General features: G+C 43.0%; 1 protein-coding gene across 5 annotated transcripts in view; it reads left to right on the forward strand.

The window, feature by feature from the left end:
• Positions 1 to 17676, forward strand: part of DOCK10 (dedicator of cytokinesis 10) — a 202821-nt gene extending 185145 nt beyond the window's left edge. For all 5 annotated transcript variants that reach the window (XM_019533056.1, XM_019533052.1, XM_019533054.1 and 2 more), the window contains 6 exons: positions 3264 to 3410; positions 5886 to 6096; positions 8474 to 8664; positions 9458 to 9558; positions 9873 to 10011; positions 17153 to 17676. In XM_019533056.1, the coding sequence (XP_019388601.1) occupies positions 3264 to 3410; positions 5886 to 6096; positions 8474 to 8664; positions 9458 to 9558; positions 9873 to 10011; positions 17153 to 17272 (909 nt within the window). In that variant the 3' untranslated portion in view covers positions 17273 to 17676. The remainder of the gene's footprint in view (positions 1 to 3263; positions 3411 to 5885; positions 6097 to 8473; positions 8665 to 9457; positions 9559 to 9872; positions 10012 to 17152) is intronic.
• Positions 17677 to 27440: the final 9764 nt, after the last annotated feature.

Consider the following 27440-nt stretch of genomic DNA (forward strand, 5'->3'; position numbering starts at 1 on the left):
GATTGTAGCCTGTTGCATCCTTCCAGTGTGCCCACGTCCCCCCACATCTTAGTGTCATCAGCAAATTTGAACAGGGTACTTTTTACCCCCTCGTCCAAATTGCTGATGAAGATGTTGAACAGTGCAGGCCCGAAGACCGAGCCCTGCGGAACCCCAATATTTTCATAATATTTCTGCACTTTTGAAAAATTATTCGACTATTCACGCAAGTAGAAGTAGCATAGTGCGCCCAACTTGTGTGTTTCTAAAACACATGCTATCTTGAGAAAGTAGCCAGAACACCCCAAGCTATGCAGTTGCTCTCACATGTGCATTCTTGCATACATGCTTCAGTGACTACCTACAGTATTGTGTAATCTCCATCCTTGAAAATTTTCAAAAGCAGTTTAGACAGTTACATGGCTCAGATGGTTTAGTCAGGGATGATTCTGTTCTGAGTAGGGGCTGAACTGGATAATCTCATGAAGTCCCTTCCAGCCTTACTTTCCTATTATCCTATATTATACATGTTGGGCTCTTACTGGCACAGTCCCCTTATATTCATTCACAAACTTTCCAAATCTACCCATTCTCAAGGAGAAAAATCTGGAGTTGGACCTGACCATCCCCAGTTCTTCATGCACAGGCCACTGGGCTCAGTACTATACAAACACCCATGAATCTCCTCAAAAGGGTCTATACTCTAAATAGATGAGATAGAAAGTATGAGATGGAATGGAGGCAAAGCGAGTTTGCCAAAGTCGCATGGGCTTGGGGCAGAGCCAGGAGAATATTTGAGTGGAAGATATCTGATTCTCCTTTGAAACCACAACCTGAACGTATTCAGAGAGTAATTTTGCTCTCTGGAGGCCAGAGGAACATGAAGGCACTTGGCATCTTTCAGATGACACTCAGCGTCTGGTAGGATCAGATCATTTCTATCCCCCCAACTGCAATGGTCATGCTGGGGCCTTGTCAGAGTGCCTCTGCTCCTGAAAATCTGGCTGATGCCATAATCCATGGGGATACTTCAACCATTTCATCCAGCCAAATTTAGAAATGCAGCCAGATGTTTTTGGTCCTCATGGCCTGTTTCACAGGCCAGTACACAACAGAAGCTGGGCCATGATCCACCACAGCCCAGGTCCTCTGGAACAATGGGCTACCCCAGGAAAACGTAGAGGGGAGTAGTCCCGCATTCCCTGCAACTGTAACTCTTCCTTGCAGAAATGTATGAGGAAAGAGTGGCTCTGTGAGCTTTTCTTGCACTGCACAGACATTCTAAGGTCAGTTAAAATCTGATCCTAAATGAATGAGGGTTTGCTGGAAACCAGTACCCTAACATGCTGAGAGTGCCTGTATATGTCGTTACATTCTACAGACCACTGCAATGTTTTTCATCCCTAAGCCTACACCCTTCTTGTAAACCAGGCATAGGCAGCAGGAGAGCAAACTATTGCTGTGCTTTGAGAATGGGACCTCAGCTGCTTAATATTTTAAAATCCCTAAACTCAAGGATATTTGACCCCCAAAAATATTTTATCTGATGCTTAATGATCTTTTAAATATCTGACATATGGCAGACAGAATTATTATGTAGCTTTCAGTTAACTACTACTTGTCACTTATCATGTGAAATGCCACAGAGACCATTCTTTCAAGTAATGCCTCCTTCATTAAAGACTATTGAAAATGTATCACTTCTATGTTAATCATTTTGGTAAGATGAAAGATATCATTTCAATATGTCATACTGCATCAACACAGAAAGCTAACACTTCCCATGTAAACACTATGCTCTTGCTAGCAAAAATGCATAATGTTGACATCTAAGCTGATATGCTGTCCCAGTTCACAGCAAGATTATTTTAGAGACTATATCTTTTCAAAATTCAATGTTTACATAAGGCAGATGGTTTTGATTGAAACAATCCTGATTAGTGTTTAGTTGAGGTTGTGTAGAACTATAGGAACTTTTGCCTCTGTTCCCCCAAAGTGGTTTTGCATTAGGATAATTTAGAGAGAGTTTAGAAATTAGTTTATGATTCTGCAAATCCTTTCAACACAATTAATTGCTCATCCAAGTAAGAGTTTACAAGATATTCACTTTTCAGACATACATTTGACTTTAATTTGTCTGTAAAGTTCCTTGTTTGGCAATGGAATTTTATTAATATTATTAACAAGAGTGCTCTCTAGGAAGATCATTGAGACTCAGTAACTAATTGTGTGTTCTTCATGAATGAAAAGGGGACATTTGGGAGCTATAGCTTCAGGATTTGCATCATCAAGTTCTATCAACAGGGTATGAAATCCTGCAAATGAAACCCAGAAATGTAAATATTGTCAGAGGTAAAGTCCCATTACTGTTAATAGTGATATGATCCATTCAGCCATAAAAATTTACCCCAAAATGTTTGCATAATTACATATTGCATTTGTGTTTGTTTCACATGAAGTTGATGTATTGTATACGTTCATTTTCTGAGATTTACATTTCTTATGGAAACTGCCAAGTGGAAAATTGCCTTACATTTTAACAAACATTTTTATTTAGACACTCTCAGTTACTTCCACTATTGCAAGTAAATGGCTTTGCTAAGACTGTAGATCTTGTAAAAAACTATAGTTTATGCTTTTCCATCTTTTCAAATGTAAATTATGTTACATACAAAAACTAGAACTCTTGGTTCCAAAATGATACCGTTTATTAGGCCAACTGGGAAATCACAAGAAAAGTGTCCTTTTCTGCAAGCTTTCAGGATCAAAGTCCCTTCATCGGGCTCTGGGAAAAAGTATAGATGGTACAAGATATTACATTGTCTTTAAAGATACTGCAATTTATTATTGGCTTTCAGAGTTATTAAAGAATATTCTGTTTATTTGAATGAGGTACAGATCAGTTTATTTGAAGTTGCTCTACATGTTAAAACTTCTGCTGCAGTCATCTGCAAATTATACCTACTATGTACCACATGATGGCACTCTCTTCACATATCTAAATAAATGCAGGCAAACAAGTAAAAAACTAATAATCGTCATATTTCACAAATAGCTGTATCAAGCTAATTAAAGTTTAATTAATTATATCTCTAATATAGAATGCATTTGATATTTTGGATTCCTTCATCAGTCTCATAATGTAGTATTCAGAAAAATAATCAATGAGTTCTGCATTTAAACAGTTAGACGCATTACACCGGTATGTCTATATGTGTTGTTTATTGTTTACTTTTAATTTACCATACCTGCTACACTGATTGTTTCCTCTTGATTTTCTACAGGGCTTTTTTGAAGAAGAGGAAGGCAAAGAGTATATCTACAAAGAACCCAAGTTAACTGGCCTGTCTGAGATTTCTCAGAGACTATTGAAACTTTATGCTGATAAATTTGGAGCGGATAATGTGAAAATAATTCAGGATTCCAATAAGGTATGGAACAACTGTTGTCATTACATTCATGTCAAAGTAGAGCACTTGAAAGTATGCCACATTTCACTTTCTAGCATAGTGCCTTCACAGATTAGATAAGTCCGCAGAGCCCATAGTTGGTCCCTGTTCTTCTTTTAACCTTAAGCTGAAATATAAGTGTGTATTGTAGACTTTTATTATGCAGTATATTGGTGTTCTTTTCTAAGTGAGTTGTGATAGCATTTATATTATCTAGAATGAGCCTCTAATAGATGTGAGCAGAGGCTGGAACTAGTGTGGACTATGTAGCATGTCAGGGTCCCAGGAGCAGCTGGGATGCCCCCTGGTGGCTCCATGACCATGCCCCGCTCTACCCCTAGAGTGCCTTCCCTTCCCGCCTGCCATGCCTTGATGGTATAATATAATAATGATAATGGGGAGGCTGCCCACAGGCCTTCACATGGCCCCAATCCAACTGGACTCCCACTGGAGTTCCAAGGCCCCTCGTTGGGCCTCTCTAGTTGACTGTGCCCTGCTAGGCACATAAAGTCTTAGGGGCTAATTGTGTGGGTCCAGTCCTCTCCTAAACCACATTTCACTTTCTAGCATAGACCGGGTCTTCTTGGAGTCGGGTTGCTTGGGAATGCAGCCCAAAGCGGGTGGTAAACTCCATCTAAGGCTAAATACCGGCACGAGACCGATAGTCCGATAGACCGATAGTCCTCTCCTAAACTATGCCCCAATCTTCACAGGTGTTACCATATTGTTGTTCACTTGTTGGGTTTTGGCCTCTGTGACAGAAGGCGTCTTAGATGGGGTTTGCATTGGGTGATGTACTTTCCATATGGTGTGGGCCCCTCCGCCCCCTCAGCTCTCCTGCCATGACTTGGTGTTATTCAATGAAAGGAAGGGGTTCAGTGGAGATCTTCTTTCTGGGGGACCCTGGGGATGGTAGTACTCACTGTCTGGTCGTGATGTTCCGTGGGGCTCTGCCTCCCCTACTTCTCATCCACTCGCCAACCGGATGGATGCCACCTGCATGGTTTGACCATACTCAGTCAACCCCTTTTTGCCAGGGGAACCAGCATCGGCGTGGGTCCTGGTGGGATAGCCTGGCTGTCCTGACAGCTAGCGTCTCCACCTTGGATGCTGATGAGCTGGGCTTCTGTAGGCTGGCATACTCCTTGCCGCCTCTGGATAGAATGCCTCTACTTTGCTCTTTGCCAAAAAAAAAATAGACCGCTGGAGAGGAGAGCTGGTGTGGGACTGCCTCCTCCCCCCAGCCTACTACAGGGGCTCAGCTCCGCCGCTCTGGATGCTGGCACGGAGCTGGCTGCACTGCTCCTGCTCCCACAAGAGCCTCAGCACACCTGGCATGCTCCCCCTCCTCCCCCTAGGTCCTGGTGGGGCTTTTAAATCTTCCTGTGGTGGCCAGAATGGCCTCCATGATTGGTTCAGCTTTTCCCCACCCAGGGAACAGCTGATTAATCAGCTGACTTGCGTGGCTGTGGCTCCTGCTCTGACTCTGGCTGTGCTGCTTGTGTGGATTGGGGCTTGTGGGGACTGCCCCCTCCCCTTTAGGAGCCTGTGGGGGCATCTCGTTGGCACAGCCTCCTTGACTGCTGCCCCTTTCCTCTCAGCTATGTCTTCCAGACTGAACCCACTGTATCGGACCTGGTTTTGAAACACTAACTCTGGCTAAACGTAAGCCTCTGGACTATAACAGAAACACAAAGGGGAAATAGCCTTCTGCTTCTTTAAGAGGGTGACTTTTCCCTCATGGAAAGCTATATCCTAGCGAGCTCCTGTAGCCTCATCGGAGATCCAGAAGCAGCACCGCAGTCCCTTCAGGATCCCTGCTGCTAGGAGCTCTTTACCCTGTGGCAGCCAGGGAGAGACTATCCTGCTAGCCTGAGCCTCAGGCTTATATCCTCCCAGGGGCCTGCCTCCTTCTGGTCAGCAGACTGCCTGGGCTGCCTGCAGGTGCCTTTTAATCAACCTCAATGACCTGCAGCTGCTGCACCCTGCTTAGCCTGCAGTGCTCCCTCACTGGGCTGCTTGTTTTAAAGGAACAGGGAGACTCAGGCTCTCTGTTATAGGCTAGTTTCTAACAAAACCAAGCCAAATCATAAGGTATGGTTTTACTGGTACAGTGACAATGGAAGTAGAACATCCCTCTGTGTAACCGTTTTTAACAATACCCAGCCCACAAATATATTCTACTAGTAGAAAGGAAATTTTGGCTTCATTTAACCCTCATCCAATTTTTGCCATCATTGTGTACTCAGAACTCCTGTTGTCTTTGAAAATCAAAACCCATACTTAGATATTTAAGTATTTGTTACCTAATAGTACTTTTAAAAATCATGTCCTGGGTTGATCGTAGTGTTATAATATCATAAAAGAGTGTGCCTGTAAACTGTGATTGCTCACTGTATAATTTGCAATGCAACAGAGTCAGAGAAAGTTTCCTTACATATAACAATTTTAACACAGGTCAATCCCAAAGACTTGGATCCAAAATATGCCTATATCCAGGTCACATATGTTACACCTTTCTTTGAAGAGAAGGAAGCTGAGGACAGAAAAACTGACTTTGAAATGCATCACAACATCAACCGTTTTGTATTTGAAACACCTTTCACACTGTCAGGAAAAAAACACGGAGGGGTAGAGGAGCAATGCAAAAGACGGACAATCTTGACAAGTACGTTGCTGCCTTTTCTCTTTGAAGGGTTTTGACTAAATGAAACTGCTAAGAATTTCAAAGACTGTTCTGCTTAAAAATCAGTATGGCAGTCAATATATTTGTTTGCCAACAATTTTGTGCAAAGGGTAATTTTAAATGAGCAACAATCACTTCACCGTATCATTATTTCTGTGTATAATCCTTTTGACATAAACTAGTTACAATTCAGTGCAAAAACAAAAGTTGTTTAAATTTGTAGAATAGTTAACTGCCTCTATTCTTTCTTAGTATTCTACTGTCACCCCAGCTTTACAATGGTGTAATTAAGTTGGCTTCATTAGGATTGCTCCTGATTTATACCAGTTTAATGAGTTCTAAACTCTCATTCATTTTTCTTCATAGTAGAAGCAGCCTAAAGACAGCAAATGTAGGGCTTGTAAGATTTACCCATTAAGAAAAATGAATCATAGCAAATATTCCAATTTTTAACAAATTCTCATATAACACATATATTAGTCTTTTAAAAAGTAAGATAGTATCTTTATTTCAAGCAATCAGATACATTCCAAAATTCCTGTTTAAGGAAAGGAAAAAGCAGCAGAAGTGTCAATTCCTGTTGAATTAAACTAAGATGCTAAATGGTTAGTTCTTTATCATGATTAAATTCTCTTCTTAAAGAAAAGTGATAGAAGATCCATGACATGACTACAGAGAATTGACATAGCTGAAATTTTAGCTGCGTCTCTAAGTGATTTCTGAATATCATTTGGGAAGCTTTGTTTTCATGGGTAGATATGAACAGAGATGCTGACATTCAAGGAAAAGGCTACAGAATGACAGAGAATTTAGAGCGCTGCTGATTGGAGTGTCTGTACTTCTGCAAAGGGTCAAATTGAGAAACCCTCTTACAGAACTGACTTAAATCATCTCAAGTTTTGTCCTGTGGAGGGAGAAAAGAATACTTGACATATAGCATCTTTTATATGAAATAGCTATGTTAGCACTGTGCCAGCCTCAGTTCTATGCTGTTGGCAGGAACATTATCCTTTTCCCCAATCTACCCACCTTCATCCATTTCTCTTTATCCATTCACTGCATCATCTTGTTTTCTTGGAAACAATGGGGTGTCCACACGAGACGCTAACTGCACAGTAGCCTACTTTTACTGTGCAGTAGCGTGCAGGGCAAAAAACGTGCTAATGCACTACTCTGCAGTAATATTAGGCTACTGCACAGTTAGAATCACTAAAAAGCCATATGCTGGTGCTACTGCACAGTAGTTCCAGTTACTGCGCATTGATTTAGTACTTGGTTATACAAGTACTAAACTTAATGCACAGTGACTATGGCACATTCATGAATGTGTAGATATACCCAATGTGTACAAGTACTTGCCATATAATGCATTTTATAAGATTTTACACTTGTATAAGTTATAGCTGTAAAAATGAAATGTCTAGAGGCTACAGAAAGAAAACTAGTGTAGCAATGAAAAAGAGCAGCAGCAAAAGGACACTAAACTGGGGTAAAACTGCCGGGTAATCAGAGCAAGTATAGTCCACTGATTCAAGTGTTGGGAGTCTGTTTCAGCCTATAAAAGGAACATAGGCTCTGTAAATTTTGGCTGAGGATGGAACCAGGTCAAAGAGAGAAGCATGAATTTTCAGGCTTCTAGCCTGATAGATCCCTCGTTCCATCTGCAGTATGTTGGCCAAGATGGCAGCCATCACATAAGTTAAGTAGAACGGGCACAGGTGGCAACTATTTCTGCCAAGGTACAGGAGGCAAAATTACAAAACTGCTTTGGTAGCTGAGGTGTGAAGAAGCAGATTCAATGATGACTGTCTTCTCTGTCAGTTCTCCTTAGGAAACATGACTTTTTGTTGAACAATAGAAATGACTTCTGAATTTGACATATCTGCTATGGTAAAATTAGGCTTTGTAGGAGAATGAGGCATCAGTTCAACAAAGCATTAAGGCACATGCCTCCAGCATGGGTGTATTCTGATTGAATTGAGTGGGTCTATGGAGATACTCCAAGTTAAACATAGGCTTGTGAACTGATGAGGGCCTTAACGCAGCACAGAAATGTGTGAATTTCAAAATCTTAAAGTGTAGAGTCTTATACTATAAGGATGTGAAAACTACACAATGAACAGTGCTATGATTCAAAATAGAGTGATTTATTAATAATGATTGCATCAAAAATTCTGTTTGGACCCACTGAATATATATGGTGATTAGATGTATCATTTTATTTGGGTCAGCAAAGGGATTTGTAAAATGAAATAGTCAAGGTGGCCTGAAACACCCTGGACTCACTACTTCTGCCTCTTTAATTACCAGTTTGTGGGGGAGGGATTTCTCTGAATGTTTTACATTTGTTTTTGAGCAGCCAGTCACTTATTCCCTTATGTGAAGAAGCGCATTCAAGTTATAAGCCAAACAAGCACAGAACTGAACCCTATTGAAGTAGCGATTGATGAGATGTCCAAAAAAGTTTCAGAACTTAATCAGCTTTGCACAATGGAAGAAGTGGACATGATTAGACTTCAACTCAAGCTTCAAGGAAGTGTCAGTGTGAAGGTAACAGCAGCTCAATTATGCTTGTACTCGCTCTTTAGAGCTTAAACCGCTGATTTAACCCGTTTTACAGTTCCAAACATGCAATGCACTGCACTCCAAAAGTTTTGCAACCTGTTCCAATACCTGTTGAACACAATAGAGAGATTCATATTGACCTCATTGGGTGTTGGATTGATGCCTGGCAAGGCAGCTGTAACTGTCTCTCCTAATAAATTTTAAGCTCTTTCTAACCTGAATATTTTGGGTCAGATGAACCTAAAGCCAACCACTTAGATGAGTACTCAAATATGTCTTAATTGACAATCACCTAGAGAAGCTAGGAGTGAAGAGAGAAGCGTGTTTAGCAATAGTGAAACATTTCCCTTTTATGTTTGTCAAAATCCTCTCACTCTTTGAATATGAAGCATTCTGCAAGAGTCATCTAGCCAGTGAGATTCAAACACAGGTTTCAGTCTTCAGCAACTTTAAATCACTACAGCATTCTTCTTTTCAACAGAACTTTCCAATTTAAACCAGCCAGGGATCTGAGCCACAGTCTAATATTGTAGACATACACCCTCCCCTGCTCCCCCTTCCTGCCACCCCCTGATCCTGCTTTGTGCTGTGCAGATTTTTAGAATATAAAGTGAGGAACAAAACCCCTTGTTCTTTAATCTGTGAGATCAGTTAGGAAACACTGTGGTTCCACACACTGTCAGAAAAAATGAACATGAGCCTTAAAAAGAAAGAGTGTTATAAACCACAGTCCAGCTATGTTCTTCTGTACCCTAATCTTGATTTTTTTCTTCTACAGATCAATGCAGGACCAATGGCATATGCTCGAGCTTTCCTTGAAGAAACAAATGCTAAGAAGTATCCTGATAACCAAGTCAAACTCCTGAAAGAAATCTTCAGGTAAACTTTAAAGTTAGACTCTTTCTTCTTTGGCTAATGCAAACTGATGAGAAAAAGAATGGGATATGACATTAAATCAGACAGCATTTCTGACATGAACCAGAGTATGCCTACAAAGCCACATCTTTTATCTTTCTTCTTAGGCAAAACTTCTATCGAATTCTGAGACAGTCACATTAACCTGAGTGGCCCTACCGATTTACAGCAAAGCTCTGTGATCTGCCCCTCATGGTTTATAACAATTGGTTAAGCTGCATACTATTTTTTCACAAAACAGTTTTTTCATAGAAATGTTTTCATGTATGTGTTTACAGGCAGTTTGCAGAAGCATGCGGGCATGCTCTTGAAGTTAACGAACGTCTTATTAAAGATGATCAGTTAGAATACCAGGAAGAACTGAAGTCTCATTATAAGGATATGCTCAGTGAGCTCTCTCTAGTCATGAATGAACAGGTGAGAGGCTTTGTTTTAACCCTTGGTGGTGATGATGACTGGGGAATATAATTGCTTTTCCAGTGATAAACAAATAAAATTAACTTCAGGGACCTTGAAATACAGTGAAATACTAAAAGCACTGACTAGAGCCAAGAATAATGAAACAATCATTATGTAAACTTGCTCATACAGTTTGATCCTGACATGTAATCCTGCCTGTATTATACATAAATGCTCATGAACAAAGACTTGACATTTGTGCCAGCCTTGCTGATACATATTGTGAAGTTAACAAATACTTCTTAGACTGAAGAAAGACTGATATCTAGAGATATTTAAAAGTAACTAGATAAGCTAGGATCACAGTGAACTCTCCACTTCATTTTATTTGATTCAATCTACAGCTGTGAGATGATTCTCTAAATATAATTGTACATTGCTTTTAATGCTAGATTTTTATAACTGGAGGAATTGTCTGTATAGTTAATATTTATACCCAGTATTCAGAATGTGAAAATATTTTTTTATATAGTGCAGAGAGATAAAGTCTGTTGAAACTTGACCTCCTTTATCCTTGGGAATGCTGACAAAGATATGTCTTGCATTCAAAAGTTTGTCTAACTATCCCAACTATGCAGTTGGTCCAATAAAAGAAATCATCCCCCAAAAAAATCCTTGCCTTTTGACAAATATAGGAACATAGGACCACAAGGGGCCATTGCGTTCAGCCCCCTATGTTTACAATCTATTGTTAACCAAAAGGATTCTCCAAAATTGCCATTTTAAACCTTCACCTGCAATCGCAGGGAGCAATATCCAAGCACCAATGCAGCTTTTAACAGCAAGCTGGACTACATGTGACCAGAGTAGCATAACTAAGGGAGGTACAAGCAGGGCATGGGGGCAGATTGAGAGGGAGTGCTAGAATGACTGCAGAAAGCTGTGCTGCAGCAGTTGCTAACGTTACTGTGTGTGGAGTCCGCTCAGAAGCAGTAGCACCTCTGGGTCCCTGCCAGGTCAGCTGCTCTAGCCAGGGTGCAGTGACCCCACATCTAGTAGCAGAAGCTGGGGTCTTTGAGTGTCTGGGTGAGCTAAGACTTGCTTAAAACATCCTTCACCTCCCCCCTCCAACATCCCTACTCTTCACTCTGCTGTGCCCAGGGCACTGAAGTACTTAGCTACGCCTCTGCACAAGCTCCCCAAAAGGATTTTAATTTATACCCTTAGTTATTTCCATGCTGTGTCTGTATACAGCTTTTCTTCTTCTGAAACAGGAGTGCCATATTTTGATTTAGCTTATGTCTGAAGTGGTGATTGAATACAATCTTATACCAAATTAGTTAAAGTAAACGTATAAACCCAATATATTATTTTTCTGATGAATAAAATTGCACCTAGAAAATTTTCATTTGAAAATACCCACTTTGTGTGTGAAATGGCCTGATTTCACACTTAAGCACCATTTGCATAGTTATTTAGTGTATATAATTACCAGTGTCTGTATAATCAGAGTTTATATATCCTATGTACTATATTTCTCCTGTCTGTTGTTTCTCTGACAGTGTCTCTTATATCCTGTGTTTTTATGTACATATGAAGTTTATACAAGCCTTTATTCTACCTGCTCTATAGCATAAGCTGTGTCTGCTTTTTTCTCAGGGTGCTGTTATATGTTACAATTAGGCCACTCTAAACTTAAGTGGTATTAAAGTGAGATCATTGTCTGACCAGTTGTGTGTTAAGGGTTAATGCTTCCTCTGACCTGCACTGCTCAGGCATGCCACTGGGGTCCCTGAGTGGCTGGTGGAAAGATGCATGGCTAGGAGCTGCCAGGTCTGCCCTTGCTCTCCAGCAGCACCCTTATTGGCCCCTGGCACTCACCTTCACCCTCCCCATGGAGCTCTTACCTGGTTCCCAATACCCTGCTCCCCTGCAGCTGCCAGTGCTGTTGCCTGGGTGAGAAAAGCTCCCCTTCTACTCCAGGGGCTGTGCTCAGCCTGAGAGCAGCAGCAGCTGAGAAGGTGTATTCCCAGTTCTTGCCTGCTCCCACACTAACAAGGACTAGCTGGGGGCAGTCCTCAGCCCAGAGTGGCAGGGGAAGCGGCAGCAGCAGGGAGCCCCCCTGCCTGTTTTTGGGTTCCCTGCAGCCCATACTGCCCCCATGTGTCGCAGTTTGGGACCCAACACCTCCACACCCCCACATCCAGTTAGTGTGCCTCCTCTAGGCTGCATGGCTGCCTGCTTACCTGCCAGCCCCTCTCCCCAAGCAACTGCCCAGCAGCTCCCCATCCACCCCATCCTCCTTTTCTTTCCTTCTTCTCCCTTCCTTCTCCTCTCATCCCCTGTTCCTCCCTCTTTCAGCCACCACTGCTAGGCTGTCTCAGCTCTCAATCCAGGGCTTAAGAGTCAGGGAGGATAGGTAGTCCACCTAGGTCCTAGGAGCTGTGACTCCTGGGATACTGGAAGACTGCAGATTGGTTGTTTTATCTCAGTGCAACAGCCTGACACTAAAGGAACTTGAGCTGAGCAGCAGGGCTCAAATGTCCTCACCTGAAGTGGCATAACTTTTAAGATGCTTAGAGGACAATTAGCACCTGTTAATGACCTGTAACACATGAGGTACAGACAGAAGTGACAATTTTCACCTGATCTGGCCACAGAAAACAGTTTACAGCTGTGACCAAACACAAGTGCACAGCTGCAAATAGCTTCTAAAATGGCTGATTCAGCAAAAATCTTACCCATCATTGTATGAGGTATCAGATAAAAATATTACAAAATGTAGCATCTTTTGTAACTTGTATCTGCCAGCTCCCAGCATGTTGTTTTCAAAATGGAAAGGAGCAGAGGGAGTTCAGTATGGTGTTTTTTTCAGCCCTTCCCCCCCAGAGGGGGGGCTCCAATTCACCCACTTCACCCTTCAGCACTAGCTGGGGAGCCCCAAAAACAAGCTCCCTCTGCTGCCTTTCCCCCTCCCATTCTGAAAACAGCGAGCACTGGCAGAGACCCTGGGCGTTCCTGTGGGAACCTGGCTGCAGGCTCCCAGTCACAACTAGATTCCCCTCTCCCCTGGAACCAGGAATGAACTTCTGTTTGGTCTGGGGTAATGTTGTAACTCAGAACCCTTTGCAAAAATCATTCTGAGTCACAACTGGGAGCTGCACTTCTGTCCGCACCCATGTATGTTGGCATTTTAAGTGCCTTTAATGTGGTGGTCCAAGTGTAATGTGTAACTTCACCCTCAGAGACCAAAGGAATGGTACTGGGTAGCCACAAGCTTATCTATATCCCTTTTACCTATACAGCTGGTCCAATAAAAGATACACAAAAATCCTTGCCTCTGACATTATGTCTATGTCTATGTCCTTCTCATTGTTGTATTCCAGACTGATTAGTGTGCATACCTACTGCTAATGACTCTTTCATCATGTATGCTTTTCTCTTTTTTTCTGCCAGCTCTATCATGGTCCATGCTTATACAGTTTCTCTCCTTCCCTGTCTAACATTTCCCTCAGTACTATAGCCAAAAGTGGTATGTTCGGTTTTTTTTCTTACGTCTATAATTTCCTTTAAAGTGACAAGCTCTTTCTTGCTGATTCTCTGTTTTACCTACATTATATGTTCATTTAAGTTTCCTATAAGTCACTTCAGGGTTAAAAAAACAAGACATGCTACTTGTGCAGTCTGGATTCAGGAGCAACCTTGAGGCTAATGACTCCTGGACTGCTAGGATCTTGAGGCTTAGCAGAAGTCAACAACCTTAGTTTGCGGCTGTGGGGATCCAAGATGATAATACCAAATTACTAGTCAAGAACGGTCTTCTGATTTCCTTGCCAGATAGCAGGTGCTGCACTGCAGGTGCTGGTGGCTGGATAAGGGAATCCAGAATATGCATCCTGAGCAATTTGGGAGCTACACAGGAGAATAAAATACTTTTAAAAGCAGTATTGTGTATCCTGTTGCCCGAGCAATGAAAGTTCATTCACAGGCAGTACGTTTGAGCCCTGAAAAGATGATAACTCCTTTCACTATTGGTTAACTCATTAGAAGCCCTGGTAAAGAGGCAGCTGCCTACTTCCCTCATAGATAATAGGCAGTGGGTTTGCGTTTAAAGAGGGGTTGGAGTTCAACGGTAGAGGGAGGAGCTGGTGAGCAAAACAGTGAAGAGAGAGAGGGAGCCTGGGATCCTCTTCTCTTCCCTTCCTCTAGCAAAGCTCTATGATTCCTCTAGAACCCAGATGTAATGAGGAGTAACACTTGCACAACACCTATGCAGTGCCATCAGAAATAGACAAGGAGAAAAGAAGACAAAGGTGCGAGTTACCAAGTAAAGGAAATATTACAGTAGCCACTTTTCCCCTCAGTGAAATTCTCCTTTCCATGTTGTTTAATCACTATGTGAAGTTTGTTTTAATTTTAATTTCTAATGGTTCTGCTCTCACTGACTCCACTGGGAGGCAGATTTTGGACCACCCATGTCTACAGAGCAATTGTCATCTAGCTTTGGGCACAACACTCAGATTTAAGAAAAAGAAAGGAGGACGGAGAATCAGTTCACTAAATCTGTTGCATTTAAATATTTCCTTGCATTCTTATGATGCCAAACATGCCAGTGGGCTAGTTCAGGAGGACCAGGAACCACAACCGAACAGACTAAATTGTAAAAATGACCAGGCTATTTTTGTCATGATGACAGCTGAGTGAAATAAAAAAGGTGACAAATGTCATAGCCTGCAGCACAGTAATAGCATAACCAAATGAGTTTTTAGGGAAAGATATTCAGGTTCAGCAGGAAAGGCTTGCAAAGTGCACAGCACTTATTGTCTGTGCAAAATCTTCTCTTTACAAGCTCAGCATTCAGTGTCCCAAAGCATGTTTGCTTGTAAAATTATTGACCTTGCAGGCCAAAATGTCCATTTCCACTCTTGTTCCTGAAGATCACTGTTCCTTTGGGACAGAATGGTACCTGATGCCCAAATAACAAATTAAGTTACCAGGAGGAGACTAGGACCTGGTACAGAAATTTGGTTTCTCCTACGAGTTGCTGCCCTCCCAGGAGAAACCACAAGCATACAGTTGTTCAGGCTTTTACTTCCAGAGTAAAAATGGCCACTCCAGAAGAAAAATAACCTGGGAACAATCACGGTTGAATCAGTCCCTGGAGAGTTTCTCCTAGGAGAGCAAATATCTGTACATGCTGCTTCTCTCAGAAGAGAACATAGTCCTCCAGCAACCCTTCTTTACCCTCCCAGCCCCACCCCGCTGCCACTATTGTGCAGACAGTTTGTTGCTCACTGGACTCTGCTGCTCCAGCAGGAAGCAGAACAGAGCCCTTCACATTCCCCGCACATACTAAAGGGAAACACAGACTGACCATTGGCAATGGGCTGCCAGTCAAGGCTGCCCTGTGCACTGCTGTCATCTGTTGTCATACAGAGTAAAGGAGCTTGTGGAGCATGCTGAAATGTGTGTGTAGGGCCCCCCTGGCTGCATAGTGTCAGCACTGCAAGCTCTCCACTTTTTAGGGCTTCAGCATTCAAATGAATGCTGAAGCTCTGAGTAAGTTTTTCTACCAAGGGGATAAACCTTGGAGGATTCTTCCAGATTATTTTAATGTGGGTATGCAGTATAGGAAAAATTTCTGACATGTTCAGCATAAGAGCTGCCCAATCTACTTATTTTAAAGACAGCTTCTAAAGTGAATTATTGGCAATGTACATTTAGAGATGGTAGGACCTTGCGTCTCCCTGTATTGAGCTATAAGCAGCCTGGATTCTAGGCCCATTTCAGTGCTCCAGAGCCTGCCTGGGCTTCCAGTACCTTTCCAGGCACAACTCAGGGGGCTTGTCTTCATCTGTAAAACCCTAAATGGCACAGGTCCTATGTACCTAAGGGTACTTTCTCCGTTATACGGCATCATGATTCCTAAGATCTCTAAACCAAGAACAACCTCCTGCAAGTATCATTGGTCTGCCAAATTTGCTTGGCCATAAACACACAAGGGATTGTTTTCAGGAGTCACTCTTCAGCTTGAGAGCTCCCTCCCTTTGAGGCCTGCCAGAGCCCAAGCCTAAATGTCTTTTGGAACCACTGTAAGACCCACCACTGGCCTGCCAGTTTGGCCTTGAGCAAGTCAATCCCCACTTTATGTACCACTGTTCCCCTATGCATTAAATGGTAATAATCTCCATTACTAAAGCATTTGGAGGTTGGCAGATGAAAAGGACTGGTTAAGAACTGCATGGGATTATACTTGGAGAGCAACAAGAAGAATGTTTTCCATTGTCATCCATATGTTACAATATAGTGTCAAAATAATGTTCATGCTATTATTTTTCGAAGTGAATATTTCAACTAAAATTTCTTCATGTAGTCTTTCTTAGAAGATGACAAACTTTCTTTTACCAGCCTTATAAATGTCAGAGGTAAATATTACTGGGATTAAGAACATTTTTGGCATGCAGAGATGCCTGAGCCTTCTTGGGCAGTAGTATAGCCATGATCATGTAACCTTAGTCGTACTTGTTCAGGGCAAACTTGGGTATCTTTGCTGGGTGTTGCATTGTGCCATGTACATGCACATTACTGGAAACGAAAAAAAAGGAGTTATATCTTCCTTACTTGTGTAGTTGTCTTTTTTCAGTATCTGTCTATATGTCCCTATATTTGTATTGTATAATATTAGCCTTGATCTTGCCAGCAAAGGAAACTTTGAAACCCTGTAACCCTATACTAATTTTTAGGTTTCTGGGTGGGTACAAGTGGATCTAGTTGTAGGACAGTGTCCCCTAAGTGTAACATTAAATATAATACAATAAACAGTAATCTAACTTGTTTATGAAAAATAGTCAACTGGGCAATTCTAGCTGACAATGTGTAAAACATTGATATTGAGAATCCCAACCAAGGGCCTCACCCTGGGTCTTTTCCTAAATAAGCCTCTTGATGAAGAGTGAGGGTGATAGGACAGCAAGACTTGGGGCCCCAAGTTACTTCTCTAATATAAAAGCTCCTTCTATCAGGTTTTCCAAATCAATAACATTTTATTTAATGAACCAAAAATATTAAATCCTTGAAAAGAGTTTTAAAATGTCTAAATTATTCAGAGGATATGATTTGTTTTAATCTATTTCTTTTATATATTTATTCTCTTTCAAAGATTACATACAAGGAGGATCCAGCAAAACAGCAAGGAATGGAGCGAACTTATTCACGAGCCATATCTAGGACAAACACACTTGTGCCAGGAGTGCTAATGCCATCAAATCCTGAAGCTTGACCAAAACATCCGTGACATTATCCAGACCTCCGTAGAACTTTATTCTTTTAAAAAAAGGATCATGAACATGGATCGTGTAATATGGTTTTAATTTATTGGATATCTTGATAGTGATGATTTTTATTAAATTGCTAGCTTGATATCCATTGAATGTTTAGTTCCACAGCAAACCCTAAGTTTGCAGTCAATAATAATATATCTAATACTGAGTCCTGGTATATTTTAAAGGTAAAATTGGATGTTTTATAACATTTAAGTAAATTGCAATTGTAAATAGAGGATGTGTAAAATATGTCATTTTTACAGAATTTAAAAGAATATCTTTTTAGTTAATAATTATGATAGTACTAATAATGTGGATAACATTTCAGATACCATTATATTAAAATATTTGTGTATGTGTACAAAAGTCTAGAAAGATTTTTTTTAGTTCAGTGCATTAGTTAATTGCAATATGTTCTGTGCTTTGCATATTGGCAAGGATCCAAGTGTCATACACCTTTGTATGTTCCATTCTGACAGTTACAAAAGATCTTCTCCACAAGGAACGGCACTAGTAAAACAATCTCTAGAGTCCCTTGGATTCTAAATACTATACTTTGTTGAGTGTGGCCCACACTAGTAATGTGGGAAGCTGGATTTTTATACCATTTTCAAAAATTCTTGACAATTTGCAGCTTCTATCTTCTTTTCATTTTCTCTTCATCCCTAAAATATAGAATCATAGAAAGTTAGGGTTGGAAGGGTAGTCCCACCCCCTGCTCAAAGCAGGACCATTCCCAACTAGATCATCACAGCCAAGTTTTTGTCTAGCCAGGTCTTAAAAATGTCCAAGGATGGAGACTCCACAATCTCTCTGGGTAACCTGTTTCAATGCTTTACAATCCTCCTACTGAGAAAATTCTTCGTAATGTCTAACCTAAACTTCTTGCTGCAACTTGATACCATTCTCCTTGTTCTGCCATCTGCCACCACTGAGAACAGTCTAGCTCCATTGTCTTTAACTCCCCTTCAGGTAGTTGAAGGCTGCTATTAAATCCCCTCTCAGTCTTCTCTTCTCTAGACTAAATAAGCCCAGTTCCCTCAGTCTGTCCTCAGAAGTCATGTGCCCCAGCCCCCTCACCACTTACGTTGGCCTCTGCTGGACTCACTTCAATTTTCCACATCCTTTCTGTAGTGGTGGGCCCACAATACTCCAGATGTGGCTTCACCAGTGCTGAGTAGAGGCAAAGAATCACTTCCTTGTCCTACTGGGCAGGACAGCCCAGTACTCCACCAAGGCAGCCCAGTGCTCTGTTAGCCTTCTTCGCAACAAGGGTGCCCTGTTGGCTCATATTCAGCTTATTGTCCACTATAACTTCAAGGTCCAGCTCTTCTAAATAGTCCAGAACCTGTTCTTTTACCACTGTTGGCCGCTCACCTCCTCCCCAAACTGCTGCCAGGTGCAGTAGTCTGGGAGCTGACCTTGTCTGTGAAGACTGAGGTGAAAAAAGCATCGAGTACCTCAGACTTTTCTACATCTTCTGTCACTAGTTTGCTTCCTGCATTCAGTAAAGGACCCACACTTCCCCTGATCTTCCTCTTATTGCCAACATACTTGTAGAAAACTTTCTTGTTACCCTTCACATCCTTTGCTAGCTGAAATTCCAGTTGCAGTTTGGACTTCCTGACTTCATCCCTGTTATGCCCATCCAATATTCTTGTACTCCTCCCTAGTTATTTGTCCAAGTTTCCACTTTTCATAAGCTTCCTTTTTGCAATTTAGTTTACTGAAGAGTTTACTGAATTTAGTTTACTACTAAGCCAAGCTGGCCTTCTGCCATACTTGCTAGTCTTCCTGCACATTGGGATGGTTTGTTCCTGCACTGTCAGTAATGCTTCTTTAAAGTACAGCCAGCCCTCCTGGATTCCTCTCTCCCTCAGACTGGCTTTGCAGGGGATCCTACCCATGACTTCCCTGAGCAAGTCGAAGTCTGCTTTTCTGAAGTCCAGGGTCCTTACTCTGCTGCTCTCCATCCTTCCTTTCCTCAGGATCCTGAACTCAATCATCTACATGCTGTAGTATAGTGAATTTTTACATTCTTTAAATATTAATGTGATTTCTCTGAGCTATGCTTTCAGCCCCACCACTGAGGAGCATAGCAGGTGCCTCTGCTCAGTCAGAAGCAGACAAGGGCAGCCTTGAACTCTTTTCCCATCCCCTGAGCTATAGAGTATCAAGGGTCAGCTGGCCCGGACAGAATGCATCCAAGAGTGCTAAAAGAGTTGGCTGACGTCATAGCCTTGTTTTCTTTCCAACTTCCCACATATTCAAAGAAGGACTTTTTTCTCCTTAGTGGTAGTTCCCAACTTCCATCCCTTATAAGCTTCTCTTTACAAATTCACGAGGTCCATAAGTTCCCTATTGGGCCAGAGGGTCTCCCAGCTCTTTTGCTACCTTTCCTATGGGCTGGAATGGACTCCCCTTGTGCTTTTAGGATGACTTCCTTAAGGAACAACCACTTATTGTGGACTCCCCTTCCTGTCGGATCATGGTCTCTCAGGGTCTCAACAACCAACCTCTTGAGCTTGTGAAAGTCAGCTTTCCTAAAGTCCAGGATTTCTGCATTGCTGACTGATTTGCCAGTTTTGCAATGGATAGAGAAAGTGATCAACTCATGATCACTGTCACCAAGCTTCCCTTCAATCCTCAGGTCACTGACTAGATCATCCCCTTTAGCCAGTACCAGATCCAGCAGTGCCTTACCTCTTGTCAGCCCGTAGACTCCTTGAGTCAAATAGAGCTCATCAGTGCAGGTGAGGAAGCTTCATGACCAATCCAGATTTGGCTGAATATTCTTCCCATGAGATGTTAGAATGGTTGAAGTCGCCCATGACGACCATGGACCAAGAGCATGCAGCCTCTGCCAGTTCCATAATGAATTCGTGGTCAAGTTCTTCCTCCTGGTTCGGAGGTCTGTAATAGACTCCTACAGTTATATCCCCTTCACTACATTCTCCCCATCTTCTAACCCATAGTCTCAAGTCATCCTGCTAGGGTGCTAATCTCTTCTTGTAGGGAAGTGTACTGCTCCCTCACATACAGAGCTACACCCCCACCTTTCCTCACAACATGATCCTTCCTGTATAAGGTATAGCCATCAATACCTGTGGTCCAGTCATAGGTGGAATCCAACCAGGTCTCCATTATCCCTGTGAGATCGTAGTCATTTTTGCTTGGCAGAAGAGCCAGTTCTTCCTCTTTGTTCCCCATGCTCCTGGCATTTATGTAAAGGCAGCTAAGCCTGCCATCAGAAGCCGTGGGGTTCCCTGTCCTCTTAGAAGTGTCCCATCCTTGGGCTAGGGTAGGGTAGGGTAGTTCCTTTGTGTTACCTGACTTGCTGATTCTTTGGTTTTCACTTCCAGGGCTTGCACTAGTAATTGTCTGCCTGTCCCCTGGTGATCTTAGTTTAAAGGCCTGTCAAGCAGTTCAGCCATTCTGGCTGAGAAGACCTTCTTTCCCATCAGAGTGTGCTGGAGGCCATCCCTTCCCAACAAATCATTGCGTCTCTCTGAATTGTGGACTGTGATCAAAGAAGCTGAAGCTTTCATGATGGCACCAACACCACAGTCTTCTGTTGATTTCTTCAATACGTCTCTCCCTCCTGTGCCCAGCACCTGTAACTGGAAGGATTAAAGAGAAAACTACCTGTGCCCCAACCCTCTAAGCCCAGCCCCAGAGCCCTGTAGTCACTCATGACCCAGCCAGGTCGCTCTGAGTCATGTCATTCATACCCACATGAATGAGGAGCACGGGGTAGTGGTCAGAGCATGCTAGTGGTCAGACCTTGACCTCATGCTATTTCTTCTCCCAGCCCCAAAGCCCAGCCCTTGAGCTATAAAGCACCACAGTTACATACCTCTCTTTTGGAATCCATATAGGGCATGGCCCAAGGGATTGCAGACATATGAAAAATAATAAAAAGGAAGCCAGCAAGAAGGGAAACCAGAACAACAGTGAACTGCTGCTGCTTCCCATCCAAGGCCCAATGTTCAGCCTGTGAACACAGCCTTCATGTGTGGTTCCTGTGCCTACTGTACTGAACCCAGCTTATGGGTCCCAGCCTTGTCCCAGCCCTCCAGGGGCCTTGTCAGCCTGACTTTTCTGACACAAGTAGACCACCTGTCTGTGAAACACACTGTAGCCAATTGTGGCAATGAGTTGTCTACCCTTTTTACCATACTATATTCTTGAAATCTCCTTTCTGTTTATGCTTTTGTTCTGACTTTCCTTCCTCTACTTCAGGAATCAAATCCTTGATTCCAGGAAACCTATTGCACAGTGACATCTGAAGTGTTTACAGTCCTAACAAAAAGACAGAACTGTGAAAGATTATTTTCCCTAACTAAAAGGAAGGAAAGTCAGAGCAAAAGCATAAACAGAAAGGAGATTTCAAGAATATAGTAGAGTAAAAAAGAAGGGTAAAGGTGTTACCCTGTAGACAACTAATTGCCACAATTGGCCACAGTGTGCTTCAGGTAGAGGTGGTCTACCCGTGTCAGAAAAGTCTTTCCAATTCCCAGGTGCTGCCCGAGGTCACAGGCAGCACCCAGCCCAATCCGATGGTGCCTAGGCAGGGGGAAGCTTGGCCTTGGTGGGCTTCTCGCACCTCGTGCACCATCCCCACCACTTTCTCGTTGCCTGATACCATCCATGAATGGGCTGGCTTGGCACTGGGGGAGTGCAGGAAGACAGCAGGAGAATGGCTGGGTGTGCTGGTGGCCAGAGAAGACAGCAGGAGCATTGCACGGGGAGCTGGAAGCCCACCAAGCCTGAGCTTCCCTGAGCACGCCTGGGCTTCCAGTGCCCCATGAACCATCCCTGCCACCTTCTCCAGATGCATTGCCACATTTTGTTACATAGCAAACTGAAATACATTGCATGTGTTTTACTTTGCTACATAATAAAGTCATTAAAAGCAAAATACGCTACCACACATATACAGCATGATGAAATTACAATGTAATACACTGTCGCAGGTCTAAACAATAACACCATTTAAATGATTAAAAAGGGCAATTGAACATGTACGTAACGGGCAGTTTAAGGGGCACTTACCTTCAGAGTGTCCTACATTGTGCTCTGCCTGAATACTTGAAGAAGATGGTCCCAGCAGGGACACCTTACCAGGAACTACCTTCAATTTGTCCCAGTCAGGATGCCATACTTGCAGTCCAGTATTATCCCCAGCAGGGGGATTCAAGATTCAAAAATCAGGGAGGTTGGGAAAATTCCAGCCCAGGGATTGGCTGGGCAGGCTCCCCTTAAATCTGGGTGTCTCCCTGCCCCCCCGGTGGTGGTAGTAAGAGTCGAGCACGGAGTGAAGATGGCTGGGGATAGCCTGCAGCATGGTCCCACCCTGCGGGTGTATGCTAAAGCCTTTGTGAATGGGTAGGAGGCCAATGGAGCTCCCGAGGGCTGAGCAGGAGAGAGCAGACTCCAAGGTCATTTGACCCCAGTACTCTTTCCTGCCATGGCAGGGGGTCGGACTAGATGATCAGCTCAGGTCCCTTCTGACCCTACAAACTATGAAACTATGAAACAAGCCCTTGGAGTTCATGAGCCAGCTTCACAAATTCCTTTGGGTGGGAACAAACCCCTGGGGAGCCCCTAGCAGGGTCGGTAAAATAGTGCAATAAACCCCCCGTATGAGTGGCTGGCGAAAGGACTGTGGCAGAACTGTGTCAGCGTGGTAGAAAGAGACACCAGCAAAGGAAAGTTCCCCAGATGCCTGTGTGGTCTAAGACCCAGGGAGGCACGACCTGAGGGAAAGCCTCAGTGTGCCGAAGTGCCTAAAGGGAAAGTGAGACCAGAGCTGCTGCGTGGCCTGCCTGTGGGCGAGTGCTTTGAAACAGGGGAAAGTACAAACCAAAGGGAAGAGAAGTTCTGGCCCAGGTGTGAGGTAACAACCCCGGAAAAGGGATTGAGGGTGTGCAGCCAGAGAGCTCAGTGGAAGCTTCAAGGCACACTAGGCATTTCTTGTCTATGTGGTGTTAAGTGTCCATAGCATACAGCCTGAGTATTCAAAGGCCATAGGATCCCAGGGTGTGCAGGGTGCACAGGCACAGTGTGCTCTTTCTCTGTGTTTTAATTGCATAAATAGCTTGGCGGGCTTGGAGACGCTGTACACAGACAGAGAAGCGAGTACAGAAGTTTGTGGGGAAGAACCTGAGTTTTGCAGGGGTTTGGAGTAAAAACATCCTCTGCAGACTGCAAGACACATGGACCTACATGGGAAAGCCTGAGACAGCTGGAGCCCTCAAAGTGCATGATGAGAGAAGTAAGGGACTGCCACTCCCTCCATCTACTGGGCATAAGTCAGGGTAAATGTTTATTAGTTGTGAATAATTAATTAGGGCATTACTATAATGAGTATTTGGCATAGTGTATACTTATTAGTGTTTTATCTATCAACTTGATCAGCTCAAGTGTAAGTAGTTATTAACTGCTATTTTTGTATAAGCTCACCCTTGTATTGTAAATAGACTATTTTAAACTTTTGATATCAATTAATGTTTGTTTGTATATTATAATTATTCCCTGCATATAATTAAATTCTGCATATATTTACTCCTGAGTCTGCAAAGTCTCTCCATTGTAAAAGGGAGCCTCTCCTCTCAGGGCATCTCTGGCCATTCCTGGGTGAGCTGAGCAGGGGTAAATTACCTGGCACCCCAGGTCCTGAACATCTGGACACGGCTGTGGGTAATGCCGCGTGCACAAGCACCCCTACTGTGAAAGCAAGGCAGCTGCTACTATGTGGAGTACAATGGGGCATATCAAAACACACTTTTCCTTGACCAGATAAAATGATGCTGTCTCACTGTGAAGACATTTCATGGACCTGAAATTGTTCCTAAACCTGAGAAATAAGTACCAGAGCTCAAATGGTGGGTTTGTCCTTCTCTGCATAGTGCAGGAAGCTTGCAGTTGTGTTCAGACTGCAAACCTCTTTGTAAGCTGCCCATTTATGACATAAGAATTGAAAAATCTTGAATGCAATCTTGCTCTGTAGATTTTGCCACTACACTTGCTACCAGTGCTCTAACCATCTTCCCTCTTCCTTCATCAGCTGCAGATCTGCAAACCAAGCACCTGAGAGGCTGTATCTTGAGAAGAGGTCAGCTAGAACTCCTGTATTGAGGATGGAGGACAAGACCTTAAGATAAAAGCCCTTCTGACTCTTGGTCGAATGATTCTTTGGATAAACCACCTTCTCAGAGCCCTCCAGTTTTATCAGATCCCTAATGTACCCCATCAAAACTACTCCTCTGAGCACACAGATGGATAACAATGATGAACTGTACAGTTTCCAGTTCTATCTCAAATGCTGGCACAAGGGATATTTCATCTATATATACTTAGCTAATTCCCTTAATTAACATATCCAAATTAATTTAATTCCTTTTAGGGGAGTGAGAAGTAGTGTACTTCCTTTAAGTAAGGACTGGTATATATCATTTATTCCATATAGCAAGAGACTTGGGATGCATTTGCCCATCAGCTTAATCATTCTAGTTTCAGTTCTTTAATCAGTCATCTGTGAAAAGGCAGTAATTCTTCCGCATGTATGGTAATATCACTTCAGCCATACTCTCATCCATTATACAGTGCTCATAAGAGGAAAGAGTAGAATGTGTGTAGCATTGTATTTCATATACTTTTCACTTCCATCAGCCCCTCCCTGGATCACAACCTTGTCATGGTGGAGAGTTTTGCATGTCCCGATGATCCTGAGAGCAATATTGTTTGGATTTTTTTCCTGGTAGGGTCAAAGGTGAAGTTCCAGACTAGCAACACAACCCAGATAACTAGGGTGGGTGGAACTCTTTAGCCCTTTCAGCAATCCACCTAGGAGAAGGATACTCCAAAATCAAACCTACAGCCTGGAGATCTTTCTGCTGCCATTCTAGTTTGCCAGGCCATGGCACATGTGTTTCAGGCTTAAAGAGTGGGGCCAGTCAACACAAACCACATACCACTTTAAAGCTTCATGCATCAGCAGGAAGGAAACAAGCCCCTCAAGCACTACAATACCAGGAGCAGGGCAAAAACGGTAGGTGTAAGATGACACTGGAAGCTGCAGTCCCAGTCCTGCATGCAGACAGCTCAGGAGTAAATGTCATACTGATGATGATCCGGAGATGACATCATAACTTGGCAGCACCCTGAGCATTTAAGCAGCCTTTTTGAATCATAGCACTGTTTACTCCTGAATACATAAAGGGCCTAGAAAAGGTGGCCTAAAGAAACACTCATCTCCCTACCATCCAGCTGGCTCACCATGGTTAGTGGACATCTTCAAAGCAGCCAAATTATGACAAGGAAAATGAATACTTGAGCCCCCAGCTCAGAAGGCCGGGAAAAAAGTAAACCTCTGCATCTTGCATGGTGGAATATGCATACAATGCTGAACTCTGAAGATAGCATCCATCCTCAGTGATGCTCAGCCTGGGTTGCCCATGAGCTACCTAGGCTAACATTGACATAGCAGGCCTGAGTGAGGTTCACTTCCTAGAACAAGGCAGCCTAATAGAACACAGTGCTGGTTACACCTTCTACCGGTCAGGTAAATGGAGATGGAGAAGTGCCTCTCAGGTGTTGGCTTCATGATAAGGAACTCCATTGCTTCTAGGCTACAAAACTTACCAATCGGTCTCTCTGATTGCATTATATCCCTATGCCTTCCTTTGCATGACCAGCAGCACTGGCACTACTATCATGGCACTACCAACCCTTCTGGCAGACACAGTTGACAAACTAAAGTTTTATACTGACCTCCATGACCTCATCCAGAAAATACCATCCAAAGATAGAACATCATTATGGGTGATTTTTAAAGCAAGAATTGGCGGTCGCTATCTAGCATGGAAAGGCCTTCTTGGAAGACATAGATTGGGAAACTGTAATAACAATGGACACTTGTTTCTGAAATTCTGTGCAGAAATGCCGATGGCAATAACCAACACCCAATTCCAGCAGAAAAAACATTATATGACCACTTGAATGATGTGGCACCAGACACTGGCACCTTTGGTGCATCAGCATGATCTTGGGGATGTCCTGCACACTAGAGTCATGCATAGTCCTGACTGCTATACTGAACACTGACTCATTCACTCAAAGTCATCCTTCCACTTCAAGCCTCAGTCCAAGCACAAAGGCAAACCCCCTTCTCCCTGCAAAGAAATTTGATGTTTCCAAGCTGCAAAATCAGTCTTGCCAACAAAAAATTCAAACAACACTTCAGTCACAGTTTACAGGCCAAACCCATACTGCAGACACCTCACCCAACAGACTCCGGGAACACATCAAGTCAGCAGTCTTGGAGACCACCAAGGAGATTGCTGGGCTCAATACTAAGAGAAATTGAGACTGGTTTGATGAAAATGACAAAGACATCTAAGCCCTGCTCACAAAAAAGAGGACCACTCATCAAGCCCTTCTAGTACAGCCAACTAGCCAAGAGGAAGAACGTGGCTTACCGCCAAGCATGTAACACTCTTCAGTGGAAACTGCATGACATCCAAAATGAATAATGGACTAATCTTCTTGCAGAAAGAATGCAACTATATTCTGATAATGAAGACACTAGAAGCTTCTACAAAGCTCTGAAATCTGCCTATGGCCCCTGCTTCCTGATCCAAAGCCCACTGAGGAGCTCTGACAGCTGGATCCTACACATTGACAAAGACTGTCATGGATCGGTGGTCTGAGCACTTCCAAACTCTCTTTCACACAGTACATGAGTTTGCCATCAATCAAGTCAAGCAACTGCCTGTTAAGGAGGAATTAGCTGAGCATTCTACACTGGAAGAAGCTTTCACTGCTATCAACCAGTTAAAAGCAACAAAGCCCCTGGAATTGATGGAATTCCACCCGAAGCCCTGAAATACGGCAGTCTCACGCTACACTCCAAGCTCCATGAAGTCTTTATTGTCTGCTGGAAGCAGGGAAAAATTCCACAAGATCTGTGTGATGCTGTAATTGTCACCTTGTGCAAGAATAAAGGCAACAAGTCAGACTGTTCCAACTACCGAGGGATCACCCTTCTGTCCATCTCCAAGAAGATTCGAGCTAGAATCCTCCTCAACAGGCTGGTGCCTACCATAGAAGCGGTCCTTCAGG

This window comes from Crocodylus porosus, unplaced genomic scaffold (assembly GCF_001723895.1).
Source record: "Crocodylus porosus isolate Cpor-Errol unplaced genomic scaffold, CroPor_comp1, whole genome shotgun sequence".
In the NCBI taxonomy this organism is placed as follows: domain Eukaryota; kingdom Metazoa; phylum Chordata; order Crocodylia; family Crocodylidae; genus Crocodylus; species Crocodylus porosus.